Here is a 15160-nt window from a genome sequence, read left to right as displayed (position 1 = left end):
GTTAATAACATGTTAAAAAGATAATTTAACACGAACTTTTTTCTCGTATCATTTCATATTACGGAAAAATAAAAACATTGCATCTTAGTTAAAAAACGAAAGAGTTGGTGTCAAAAATACCAAAAATAACCCACAAAAAACCAATAATATTAATGACTTTTTTTTTTGAATTAAAAATGTACAGCATTTATTTATAATGCGGTGACATTTTGTTTTTACATCGAGACAGTTATTCGCTTTTAAATGTTTCAGTTATGTTCAAATTCAAGTAAATTTGAATAATTCTTTTGTCCTTAACTTAAAAATAGATTCTACCATAAATTATTTATCTCATGTACGTAAGTTTTTATATGTATTGGTTAAATGTTTTTTGTTTTCAGTGTAGTGTATGGCGCAATCAATCTATGCGACGTTTTTTTGGATAGTGCAATCAAAACCATCGATAGTTTCGTATGTTGATTATCAACATACGAAACCATCGATAGTTTCGTATGTTGATAATCAACATACGAAACTATCGATAGTTTCGTATGTTGATAAACCTAACTCTAATAGATAGCCATCTGTCGTTTCTCTTTATACGTTTATTCTTTCACACCTTAAACGTTTTTTAAAATATAGCTACGAGTTTATTGTAAATTTTTCCCTATAAAAGTCAAAAGAAGGTTAATTAAAATCAGTTTCGACTTGTTAGTAATTGAATTACAACAACAGTATAATAGTAGGCAGTCCTAAATATACAAATAACATTTTTTTTAAATTAGCAATTAAAATCACACAAGAAATAAAGTGTAAAAATTGAGAAATTTCAAGTGTTTTTTTTTTAAATTAAATAAGTGTTTTTCATTACACTATTAAATACCCCTGAATTGTGTACCTTACCGAAATTGAATTTCAAAAACAGTTTTTTTATTTCTTGGAGATTTTTATAATAAAATCACCAATGAATGATTTTTCAGTATTTTTATACCAAAACTTATTATGCAACGACCTGGCCGTATGAGATTATAAAAATAATATGGATTATAAAAATATAACCGATGAGAACATGGTATGAAAAAAAGTTCGCAGTTAGCATATACTTAGTACTGCACAAAAAATAAATAAACATCAACGTTAAATAAGTTTTATAACAAAACGCCGCTATTTAAGTCGCTATTTCTTGTAAAATAAAATGATTTACATATTTAAAGCTAACACATTTAACAATTTAAAGAATATTAATAACATACACAATAATCGTTGTAATTACATAAATTTAAATAGTAGCAATATGAATTTAAAAAGTACACCTAAATGACTTAACACTCTATTAAATATTATATATAATTTTTTTATACTAAATATATAATTTTTTAATCATCAGTTACCGGCGCATCTTCATAAGTTTCAACTTTTGTACCAGACTCAACAAAATGTTCTGATTCGGGGTTCTTACTAGCTTTTTCATCCAATTCTTTATGAGCATCGTCTTCAGAGAGAATTTTATTCAATTCATTTTTTTCATCTTTTGAAGCATTATAAATAGAGCCATTTGCAATATGTACAGAAACTATTTCTGACACAACGGACGGATCAGAAAGATTAGAACCGATCACGTTTTCAGTATTGTTGGCCTCGTTTTTGATACAACTTTCATTAACATTATGATCTTTACTATCTGTAATACTTTCAGTAACAATTTCACTAATCAAACATTCAGCAGTTCTCTCTGAATTTGATACATTAGAAGTTTGATTTGCTAACTCTGATTTTATTTTATTTTCCGGCCCGGCATTTTCTTCATTAGTTACTTCTGCTTCTTTATCAATACTTTCATTATTTGGCACAGAATTTTCATTTGCAATATCTAAATTGGATTTAACTGTTAACTCTGTTTCTATTACACATTCAGTTGCGTTTGCTTGCTCAAATACATCTCCATTTCCAGGAGATTCATTTGATGCGGAGTTTACATTGATTTGATTACTTTCTCCATTTTCTAAATTATGCATGCATGAGAATATACACACACGCACACACACACACATGTATGTATGTATGTATGTATGTATGTATGTATGTATGTATGTATGTATATTTATATATACTTTATATATATTATATATATATTTAAAAATTTTTTACAAAGCTTCATAGTACGAATTTTTTTATCAAATGTGCCGAATTATCAGACTTTAATCGCAACTGATTATCAGACATTTATTGCATCTGTACATTTTATAATTAAAATCTTTTGTTTAAAATTTCATTTATATATATGAACTTTTTCTAGACTGTGTATTTAATACTGCAGATGTTTAAACAGCTTGCAACAATATATATATATATATATATATATATATATATATATATATATATATATATATATATATATATATATATATATATATATATATATATAAACACACATAAATATGCACTTTATTAATATAAACACATAAACTTTTACATAAATAGACAATAATTAAGACAAAAATTATAAATTAATATTAAAAGCACTTGGTAGCCTTAAGACCTGCTATTTTTAAAATTTAAAAAAAGAAAAAAAATTAAAAAGAAAACAACAACAACAAGGTTTTACCATTTTTTCCGTTGCACTCAGACTTTTCAACTTCACCATTTGTTAAATTATCGTTTTTCAAAAGTCCTTGCATAGTAAAAAAAAAAAGTGATCAAAATAAAATCTAACTATTTTAATTAATAAAACAAAACTAAGAAAACAAAATACTGGCAACAATAAGTCATACACAAAAAAACAATAGGGTACGCACGGCACAACATTTGGACACACATATCACAACAATAGGAAAAGGTTTCAAGAATACTGCCGTAAGTAGTTAAATAAACCCCGAAATTTTAATAGAAACAAATAAACCTTGAAAATGAAAGCAAATCAAAATATGTACTAACCTTCTTTTACTTCATTACTGTCTGAAATTTCTAAAAATCGAAATATGTAATAAATAACAAATGAAGAAGAAAAACATATAATGACTGGTATAAAAATATTTTAACAAATCAAGGATATGACTCTACCTTTATTTTTCGTAACACACAGTTTCAAACCCATGTTTGTTCGCGTACAAGAGTTAAAACTTTGTAACTCGTGGAAAATAAATTAACAAAACAACGATAAAAAACTTAATAATTTACTTGATTGGCCAAATTGATGAGCAAATTAATCGCAAAATAGAAAAAGAGTGTTCTATGCAAATGTTTTGTAATGGGAACGTAAATGAAGTCATAGAAATCAAACGGAGCAGATTGCGTTTTACCAAACACAATAAAAAGATTGCAATATTTATTAGATTTTGACGTTTTTATATTAATTTCATTGAATTTTCTAAACGCGAATCTAAAAGAGTTTTCAACATACACACACAAAAAAACAAACACAAAGATCACGAAAAAAACTTGTGAAACCACCTTAAATAAAAACTTTGTTTTGCGATACAATTTATCGTCTTAGCTATATTTTGAGGGATATAATTCAGCAATTAATTATGAAGCGCATGAAAAACTAAAAAAAAAAAACTTTTTTTGTATTTTATTAAAATTAATTACCAATGTTAAAATCTGGAAAAAATCTTGCAATGTCGTTACGGGCACCAGACGCACTCGAACTGCAATGCACAGCATTTCTTATTGCATCTTTTCCAAATTTAGCTCGCAAACTAGAAAAAATTAACTATAAATACAAAGTATTATATTCATGGTTTTATAATTAGGTTTCTTATAAACTTTATAGCTAACAGTAAAACGGTTAATATTGAAATAATAATGGTTAAAGATTTGATTTGTCGTAAAAAAAATTAACTAAATAAAGAAATTTCTTTTTTTAATTTTGATAATTTTACATGATTAAAGATTGTTAACAAAAGTGAATGGATTTTGGACACGAAATTTCCGATATAAATAACAAAATGTCATCTTGGAGCAATTGCTACTTTTAATGCAAATCTAATCCAGATAATAAAATAAAGCATTATATATATATATATATATATATATATATATATATATATATATATATATATATATATATATATATATATATATATATATATATATATATATAATATTATTAGCATTCTATTTAACGGCTTAAAACGTTTTCATTATGTATTTTTTCCCCCTGTTCATTAGTAAATAAAAAATTGCGAATTCAACGTACATAACATTGTGAATTAAAATTCAACGAGATAATCATATTTCCCAAACATCCAGGAAATAATATTTTTTTACTTACTTTTAAATTTCATTACGTAACATTGGTTATTACCTAAGTAGTCGTTCATCAATTAGGCCATGCTCTAGGGAAGGAGAGGATGGGAAGGTGGATTGCTCAAAAACGGTCAAATATTGCGTGACGTAATTTATGAAATAAATAATATAGCGAATCAGCGTTATTTATCCAGGCGACAAGTTTTAATAAAAAAGCCATTTAAAAATAGATTGTAAAATAACAAACTAATATTTAAAAATTATCAAACAATGTTGTAAAATCTCCTGGGACTTATATTAAATGCTCAAACAAGAAAGTATAATACAGTACTGATTTATTTTATTTTTTACAAATCTTATTTAGAACAAAAAACTTGAAAAAATAAAATTTTTTACTTATTCAAATTGATAGCTAATATTTTAAAGGTAATTCTTTTTTAAAAGTTTGAAATTGTGTTCATGTAACAGCAGAATTTTATATTGGCTACTAATCTTTATGCAAACCAGTGTTCTCTGGCAGCTAGTAGTTAAAATTGGTTAACAAACCACCAATTTCTTAAATTAACATATGTAATAAGCTCATTAATACGCAAACTATTTTAAACTATTTCATATTTACAAATTATAAAGTAAATTTATAATAAAAATATTAACTTTTATTTCATTAAATTAATACAAATTTATTCCTTGTGTATTTTTTATTTCAGTTACAACATTGGACTCCAGGGGCGGACTGGGTATTTCAGCCCAGGTGGAGATGAAATATATATTTGTATATTTAGAGAGTATAGTATTTTATACACACAAATTAAACAGCTCTGCTTACTGTGGATTTCATCAACTTTAGATAATTTTCATTTATTTGTATTATCTGATATCAATGAACAAATTAAATATGAATTAAATAAAGCAAAACAAACTAAATTAATTTAAATTCGGCTTACAAAAAACATCAGAGATCATATTTCCTCCATCACTAGCTTCTGCTGATAATTAATCACTAGATTTCTCACTGTTGGTAATATTTTTTATGCTGTGTTTGTATATATATTTAATTCTTTCCACAACTGACTTTGTTAAATTAGGATAAATCATAAAATAATTGTATAGCTCCATTTTTAAATCTCCTTTTTTAATAATAATTAGGTCAGCTATACGTGTTAAAGCATCATCTGGCATATTTTCAACAAGGTTAAAATGCTTAGGAATTTAATACTAGATATCTGCCATTATATTGCTATTGTTTGAAAACCTTTGACCTATGCTGCTTAATATTTGATCAATTATTACTCTAAAAGTTTCTACTCTGAAATTTTCTTTTAGGTTATTTGGTACTTGGTCTTCACATATTTCATCATATAACCTTTAATTTCTACATACTCTAGAGGTTAGCAGTTGGTTTATGATAGGTACATCTTTTGTGAGCTCAATATCCACTATTCAAAATTATGCACTCTATTTGGGTAATATAATGCTATGGTTGATTAATTTAAAAAATCAAAAAAACACAAAGTATTTTCAAAGTTATTCAAGTTATAAAACGACATTATTTATTTAATCAAATTATATCTAAAAATAATAATAATTTTTGTTACTATTGTTAAGCTATGGCTCTACTTTTTGCAATAAACAAAAAATAATTTGTTTTATTTTGAGTGTTCGTTTGCGCGCATGGTAATAGATACACCTCAAAGTATTTTGTCGGCATAAAACATCTTATTTCTTTAGCCATGTTTTAACCATTTTCAATATTATGCTCTAAGATGTTGAAGTGCCTAGTATACCCACACGCATATGTGTGTATGTGTACTGGCTGTTGGGTGGCGACTGATACAATAACAATATTACAATAAGTAGATATCAAGAGCTATAAATAGCTAAATATACTCATTGACAACAACGCCAACATACTAAGCTGATAACTGAATAATATAATAGTATATAAAGAATCATATTTATACTATTATATGTTTATTGATTATAGAGGAAATGAAACTAAAATAATAGATTAGATTGCATGATAGGCAGCCAATTTACAAAAATATCACAAATTTATTATTTAAATTTCCAGTCCCTATGTTGACTGATGCAGTTGGACTTCTCTGCATTTCCACCCTGGCCAGTCTAAAGTCCACCCCTCATTGATTCAAATATTTCGATTGGGCTTAAATACTTAATCAGTTTATATACAGTCAGCAATAATTATCAGTTGACATATTTTTGTACTGAGTGAAAAAAAATTTTTTTATATATTAAAAATAGTTTACAATATATAAAACATTAAAAATAACCTCCATTATATAAAAAATGTATAAATTATATAATACATTATATATTATTTAAAACATTATATAAAAAAATTATTTTTAAATAACTCTGGGTTTTTTTAAAGAAATTTATCAATATCATATATTTAATAATGTAATTAAATCGTAATCATATTTTTTAATTTCATACTATTTCTAAATACCAGGATTCTAGTTTTTAAATTTTTCTAATTTTTAATTTTGGAGGTTATTGACTTATAGAGATTATTTTATTTACTCAATGGGTTATACATTAACTCAATAGATGGTACGTTAACTCAATAGATGGTACATTAACTCAACAGATGGTACATTAACTCAATAGATGGTACGTTAACTCAATAGGTGGTACATTAACTCAATAGATGGCACATTAACTCAATAGATGGTACGTTAACTCAATGGATGGTACGTTAACTCAATAGATGGTATATTAACTCAATAGATAGTGCGTTAACTCAATGGATGGTACATTAACTCAATAGATGGTACATTAACTCAATAGATGGTACGTTAACTCAATAAATAGTACATTAACTTAATAGATGGTACATTAAATCAATACATGGTACATTAACTCAATAGATGGTACATTAACTCAATAGTTATACATTAATTTAATATTAGACATTTTTTTCAATAAATAATATATTTATACAAGATAAACAATATGTTGAATTTATTCAAGCATAGAAAAACACAAGTTATTAAAAGTTATAAAAATTATATTGTTGTTAAAATTGACATACGAGTCAGGAAACTTTTCTTTAGCTTCATTAGGTTCTGTTGGACCCATTAGTCTTCTAAATTCAGAAACAGCATCCTCCTTTGACAATATAATAAAATGGGTGGTTCCGCTGAAAAGTAAAGCTTAAAATTAATAAATCCAGACTCAATTAAAAAACAAGTTTTGAAAAAAAGTTTTAAGTTGTTCACTTGAAATATATATTTTATTAGTAAGTAGTTCATGCAAAATTACCCATTCATTCATTTTACCATTTATTCATTTTAGAACTATTTGTTCTTTTTGCAGTGTTTTGTGCAAATTCATACATAAATTTTAGAGTTATTTATTTTCTTTTGTGTTTTGTGTATTATTTTATTTATTTATTAAAGTTTCACTTTTTTAGAGTATAAATATATTGACTGTAACCTAATGGCATCTTGATAACATTTATGTTATCAAGTCTGTAATTAGTTTACATCTACAATTAGTTATTTACAATAACTTAAAGTAAGGTTATTTACAATAACCGTCAATAAAGTTATTTACAACATATTCATCATTAGAGTGAAACTTTTTAATGAAAGGTATTTGAATCCAACTTAATTACCCAAAATTAAAACTTAATACACTCTGATAGCAATCATATCTTTTAAAATTTTTTTGAGCAATTCAAAACCTATTAAACAGCGTAAAACTAACCATAATATCATGATATAAACAACTTTAACAAAGCTTTTGAATTTAACTTAAAAAACTCTGATGACATAATGTATCTTTTACAAACTGTGGAAGCGATTATGATTTAAAATTTGCTGAACAGCATGAAACTAAAAATGCTCTTATGAATATTATCAGCATGTCCTTTGCACACTAATGAAGAAATTTTAACACCTTTGCACACTAATGGAGAAATTAAACACCTGCTGAAAACCACTTTAAATTTTTAGGATGTAAAGATTTTTTTTAAATAATAAACTAAAATAAAACATCTTAATATATATTTTACACAACATATAAATTCAGTTTTGTAATTCATATGTTTTACTATGAGTTCATATAAATATTATAATATATATTGCAAAGAAATTATATAATTTAATTTTATATCATCTTTACCTCTACTAGATTTTATAAAGAAATATAACACATTGTACCTGATCAAATAAATCAAAATAAAGTTCTAAAAAATAACTTACGAACTCATATACTCAGTTAGCTCATCAAAATATGTTTTTTCTATATGTTCTTTATAAATATCAGCAGACATTTCCTTTGTAAGATTGACCTCCTTCTGTGCACATATTGTAAAACCTGCTTCCTTGAACGTTTTAATAATGGCATCTAAAAAGAAATATAATTTTGTATTTTACTGTCTACAATTTAGAATTAAAAGAACTTAAAACATTATAAGCAATGTATTTTATTTTACCTTTTACTTCGTTTGCTAAATTTGGTTTAATAACTGCAACAATATTTTCGATTGGAAATAAAATGCTAATTTCTTTTGAAGCACATGAATCTGAGTCTGATCCATGAATAGGATTAATAATGTCATCAGAGTCTGCAAACTTCTCATTGAAGCTACTAACATTAGGTATTAATGTTACCCATTTTTAAAAAAACTACTTTTAAAAATATATATTTCTAAAATTTAACTATTTATTTACATACTCACAATAGAGGGAAATAGACCAGAGCAGAAAAACAGATTATGAAAAATAAGAAACTTTATTTGTTTGTGACAAAACCACTTGGACAAAAAACTTTTTCCTAATAATGTGGGCTTCTACAATTATGTTATTTAATAAAAACGAACTTTTATTATCAAATTTTTGGATGAGATGGTAAGAAACCCACAGGCTTTCTTACCATAGCACTATCAAGTTTATATTCACACACACACATATATATATATAAATATATATATTAGGGATATAACTTTTTAATTTTTTTTCAAATAAAATGTTTCCTGTATCATAAATCGATGAACTTTTACCTAAAATCATGAAAAAAGGCCCAAATAGCTTTCTGCAACAAAAAAAGGTCACCCCCAAAATAAAAATTTGATTTACCATTTTTATACATTCATTTTTGACCGATGTTTTAATCTTAAGCTTAATTCTCAGCTTAATTCTATTTATTTCATTATTTTGTTATGAATTTATAAATATAACGCCACACGTTACCATGGCAACGAAACGGCCGTGTGCCGGCAAATACTTGGAATTGTTATGTGATGACGTCATTGTGTTACCACGGTGATATAGACGACTGTAACAGACTGTAGAAGATTATAGAACTTAGTAGAACATTCTGGAAGCTCTAAATAATTATATAAGCGAGCTGCTGTCAGAGCTCAGTGTTGATAATGTGAATAGTTCTATGAAGTACTCTGCGTGTAACTAAGCTAATAAGGAACTACTGTAGCGAACTAAAGACGCTGTAAGTGTACGAAGTATAAGTAGTTGTAGCATTATCGTTAGGATACGGACTGGATTATCGAACTGTTATCAACATTGACTGGATTATCGAACTATAATTGGATTACTATACAGTTAAAGTATTTTATTAATTAAACGACTTTATTAAACGGATATTTACGCTCAGCTATCCGTAAAGTCGTAACAATATTATATGATGTCTCACAAGAAAAGTCATACCACAGTAACAAAGAACAAGAAGACTTGGACTAAAAATTTGGTGAGATTTCAAGAGTCACACAGAAGAAGAGGAAGCGTGGCTGTAGAAGAACATTCACTCGATGAAAAATCCAGAATACCACTTCAATTGCAGATCGTAGGAAGATACCAGTTTCTCGGAGCATATATTAAAGGAAGAAAAGAACGAATAGACCAAATTTCTAAGGAAATTACAAAATTGTGGGACAATAAACTGAATTTTCCACGTGTGTCTGATCAAGTGATAAGAGCAAAGCTTATGAAGGTGCTGAAGGTCTATGATGAATGTGTCAAGCGTGGAAAATATGATGTTCTCAATGCATTATTTGACATCACGAAAGTGAATGGCCAGTGGTTATCCTCGGAAGATAAACGTCTATACCACCTACAAAAAGAAAGTAAAGGACAGGTGGGGTACTCAACAGGACAAGTGGCAAGTAAAGAAACCATTCACCCTTCCAAGTGAAGGAAAGTCCAGTCTGGAACAGCAATACCTTCCACATCACAAGTCCTGTCTACCACAGACAGTGGTACTGAATCTGAAAACTGCAAAAGTAAGAGTGAAGATGATGAAGACGACGACGGTGATAAAGACGATGATGAGGACACTCAGAAAAAAACTAGAAAGCACTACAAAAGTAAATTTGCTGTAAGTATGGTTACATCAAGTGGAGTTTCCACAAAGAAAGCTGCTAAAATATGCAATGTATTATCACAACAAGGTATTGATATTCCAACTCCAAGTCAATCAGCAATTTACAAGTCCATATTCAAAGAGGCAGGTAAATTAAAAAAAGAAATGATACAACAACTTAAAATGGAACAGTGGTCCTTACACTTTGACGGCAAACGAATAGATGATAAGGAATATCAGGTAGTTGTACTTCAGAATGAAAGAACTGACGTGAAACTTGATGCACTGCGTTTAAAAGATGGCAAAGCTGAAACTGTTGCTGAAAAAATTGCCAAACTTATTGATGAATACAATTTGTGGAATTCAATTAAGATGATCATTACTGATACAACAAACGTCAATACTGGGAAGAGAAATGGAGTTGTTGTGAAGTTGCAACGTATGTTTAAATTAAAGGGTGTCACAATACCACAATTTATCGGTTGTCAGCATCACGTACTAGACAGGATTCTCCGTCTGGTGATGGACGAAGAACTTGGGGGTGATACCAAATCTCCAAACATTGAATACCCATTTGTGTCTGAACTGTTGAATAAGTATGATGAACTGAAGGATAAGTTTGTGAATGGAACTGTAGAAATTCTTGATAAATCAGGGTGGAGAGACGATATGAAGTTTTTGTACCATTTAACAAGAGTGTTTAGGTTCTATGAAGAACAAAGAAACTTCCCTCTGATTCACTTTCAGAACATTCCTAATATGAGCAATGCCAGATGGAACTCAAGAGCCATTCTCGCCATTCTGGCGTTCATTCTTATGCCTGAAGCGAGAAAGAATTTGGAGAAGGTTTGCAGGTTCATTTCATATGAGTGGGCAGAACATTGGTTTAGTAGTCAAAAGTACAATGACAATGACTTCAAGAATTTATCTGATGTATTGAAGCCTTACAAAAAGGCATTGCAGTCATTCAAAAATCACTGGAAGAAAGAGCCATCCGTCATCGACATACCACGAAGTAATCAGATAGCTGAACGTGCAATCAAGGTGATGCAAGACCTGTATGCTTCCTGCAGAAAGAAAGACAAACTGCAACTTCGATTCATTCTAAGTAATAAGCGCTAGACTCTTTATGAGACGTGAGCATCATGTGACCCATGTACTAAACACAGTAGGCCTATAGACACAGACAGTTATGTATATTGTTGTACTAGACGCTTTGATACTGTTAATTTTGTAATACTTGTATAATTATATATCACATAATGTTTTTTGTTATATCGCAGTACATGTTGCATAAATAAATAAAATAACAACAGGAGTATGACTCTTACAACATCTTCAGCCTTTAATATTCATTTACTGTACAAAAGTGTACCTATTGAAAATTCGATTTTTTGGTTTTGGGGTGACCTTTTTTCAAAATATGTCAAAATGAAACATCTATTCGTTCTTTTTACATAAAAGTTCATTGAATTACGATACAGGCCTAGTAGGTTGCAAAAAAGTCATATCCCTAATATATATATATATATATATATATATATATATATATATATATATATATATATATATATATATATATATATGTGTATATATAAATGTATATATATAAATGTATATATATATACAATAGTGCTCAAAAGTTTAGCACATAGCAAAATCAATAAATTTTTTTTCTTTAGAACATAAAAAATCGAAAAAAAGATAAAAAAAATTAATCACATATAAAATAAGAAAAAAAAAGTTGCTTATAAGTTTAGCACACTTAGGTTTGAAGTTATTATTAGGTCGAACCTTAATAAGGAATGTGACAACCTCTATTTTTATGCATAATGAACATCTTCTTCTTATAGAATCGAAAAGTTTACGACAATATTCAACTGTCAAACCATTAAATGACTTTTTTAAATTTTCTCTTAGATTTTCAGCTGAAGTTACTGGTTCTTTGGTAAGTTTTCGGTCCAACACAGTCAAAATATTTTCAATTGGATTCAGATTAGGTGATTTAGCTGGCCACTGAAGTGCCTTGATATTGATTAGCTCAAACCATTCTGTTACAGATTTTGCTTTATGGTATAGATAATCGTCTTGTTGAAACATCTACATCTTCATTCGACCATAGTATAACATGTGTAGACCTGGGCAATTATATGTGATGCAGTCCCAAATACCAACTGCACTATCTCCACCTTGTAGTATAGGTACAATACAGCGACTATAACACTTTTCATTGTGGTGCCTACAGACAATTACTTTGTTTTTACGATTTAGGGCGTTGTAGTTAGATTCATCACTAAAAAGAATTTTTCTTAACTCATAATTACTCATTTTTAAAATTGCTTTGCAAAATTTAATTTGTTTTAAAGGGTCTGTTGGTTTTAATAAGTTTTCTGGCAGCAACATAGCACTACAGCTAGTCTTCTATTAACTGTTTGCCTTGATGTTTAATTTTTAGGTGCCAGGTTTATTTCTTGTGCAATCTGCTTTGCTGAGTATTTAGAATTTTTTCTGGCAATTCTATAAATAGAATTGTCATCAGTGATAATTATCTTTCTTGGTTGCCCACAACGCTTTTTGTCAACAGTACTACCAGTTTCATTAAACTTTGCAATAGTTCTAATTACACATGATGGTGAAACACACTTTAAAATACAAAATATTTTAATGTTAGAGTGACCTCCCATACTAAGGCCAAAAATATGCTGTTTGATTTCAAGACTTATTGTTTTTCTTTTCATGATAAATTTTCAGACTTCTATTATTATTATAATCTAGAATTAAGCAAAAAAGATGAATTAATTTAAAACAAACATTTAAAATACTGCATACTACTTTAAATATATTTTTGTAATATTTCATTAAAAAAGAGAGTTTAATTTACTATGATGCAACTTTTACCACAATAAATTTAAAAAGCCTAATGTATGTACTTAAAAAAAGATTGTGCCTAAGCAAACTTTTTTTAAAGCTTTACTAACTGAAAAAATAACATAAAAAAAAAAAAGTAAGTTTAATTCTGCTGCGTACTAAACTTTTGAGCACTACTACATGTATATATATACATATATATATATACATATATATGTATATATATATATATATATATATATATATATATATATATATATATATATATATATATATATATATATATATATATATATATATATATATATATATTTATATATACACACACACACGTATATATATAAATTGAAAATATTGCTTTTCATATATATATAAACTGAAAATATTGCTTTTCATTAAATTTGGAGGATATTGAATTTTTTTTTTAATTTTTATGAGAAAAGCAAATGATGACAATTTAGTCGCAAATGAAAACAAATAAAATATTGTAGTAAATTAATATCAAGTGAAATTTATCAACCAATTTTCTTTATGCAAGATGAAGCATGTTGTCTTACATGGAAATAATTAAAGAGATGGTTCTCGAGTAAAGGAATTGTTGTGTTACGTTGGAAAATGAAGTCAGATGTCCGCAAAATTTCTGCGCTAACTGTACATTGATTGATTTATGGAGAACACACAAACGCCTCAGTTGCTGCTGCATGAACTGAGATTTGGATTAAGGCATTAATAAATTTTGTGAATTATTTTTTGTTTGTTTCTTTTTTCAAAAAAAGAAAAAAAAATAATAATAATGCAAAATTTTTTTGCACATATATATGTAAGTATGTATGTATGTAAGAATGTATGTAGGCAGCCCTCAGAATTAGGAAAAATAAACTGTTAGAGGTCGGAATCAAAGTGGCAAAAAAAATTTTACACAAAGTATTACCATATAACATAGAAATGAGGTCGATTTTTTGCTGACTTCAAACACATTTCAAACACAAGTCAGCAGTTAGGTTGGCATTGCCAAATACCGACCCAAATTCTGAGGGCTGTGTAGGTTTGTATCTATAAATATATGTATACCTATATATGTATAAATATATGTTACAAGCAACATTTATTTTAAACTAAGAAAAACAAACAAAATATAAACAGACATAAAATCACCTTAATGAAAAATTGTCTTCAGGATTTTCGTTTATTTTTGAAGTTGTTCTTAAAGTACAAAAGTAACATTTTATAAGTAATACTACAGTAATATCTAATACTACAAGCCTAGTGCTAAATGAATACAAGTAAATTCTACAATAAGATTATTTCATTTTCATAACCTTAACATGGCTTTGGTGCAAAAAGTGATAAGATAATTGATGACTTAATTTTTAAAAACTTTTCCACAAAATATAAAAATACTTTTGAAATTTAATGATATAGTTAATTAGATAAAATTATGTTAATAAATCAGTAATAAATCAAACATACAACCCAATTTTATCCTAGTAACTAAAATTCTATTCTAGTAACTAAATATAGTAATACAATCGTGCATTAGATGGAGCGGCGAGGCTAGGGCTACTGCTCTTGACATATCTAAACTGACTTTGCATGGAAACCATACATAAAGTTGCTTGCTTAAAACTTGCATCTGCTAACCTTGCTTTTATTTATTGTTCTCGTCATTTTCTTACTCCTGATTCCATTCTCTATCTCTACAAATCTCTTATTCACTATT

At 27.5% G+C, this 15160-nt stretch overlaps 1 protein-coding gene across 6 annotated transcripts in view; it reads right to left on the bottom strand.

Annotated features, from left to right (window-relative positions):
• Nucleotides 1-1146: 1146 nt before the first annotated feature.
• The window catches only part of LOC100200680 (thioredoxin domain-containing protein 6), a 68578-nt gene continuing 54564 nt past the window's right edge, over nucleotides 1147-15160 (bottom strand). For 2 of the 6 annotated variants that reach the window (XM_065799215.1, XM_065799217.1), the window contains exons 13-20: nucleotides 14596-14643; nucleotides 8690-8844; nucleotides 8457-8601; nucleotides 7283-7390; nucleotides 3568-3677; nucleotides 2914-2943; nucleotides 2585-2650; nucleotides 1147-1849 (exon numbers count right to left, since the gene is read on the bottom strand). In XM_065799215.1, the coding sequence (XP_065655287.1) occupies nucleotides 1356-1849; nucleotides 2585-2650; nucleotides 2914-2943; nucleotides 3568-3677; nucleotides 7283-7390; nucleotides 8457-8601; nucleotides 8690-8844; nucleotides 14596-14643 (1156 nt within the window). In that variant the 3' untranslated portion in view covers nucleotides 1147-1355. Of the gene's footprint in view, nucleotides 1982-2584; nucleotides 2651-2913; nucleotides 2944-3567; nucleotides 3678-7282; nucleotides 7391-8456; nucleotides 8602-8689; nucleotides 8845-14595; nucleotides 14644-15160 lie in introns of all 6 variants that reach the window. The other 4 variants (XM_065799212.1, XM_065799214.1, XM_065799216.1 and 1 more) reach the window with 3 other exon arrangements.

This window comes from Hydra vulgaris, chromosome 06 (genome assembly GCF_038396675.1).
Source record: "Hydra vulgaris chromosome 06, alternate assembly HydraT2T_AEP".
Taxonomy (NCBI): Eukaryota; Metazoa; Cnidaria; class Hydrozoa; order Anthoathecata; family Hydridae; genus Hydra; species Hydra vulgaris.
Note: the sequence above shows the minus strand (reverse complement) of the source record. Positions and strands in the feature narration are given on the sequence as shown.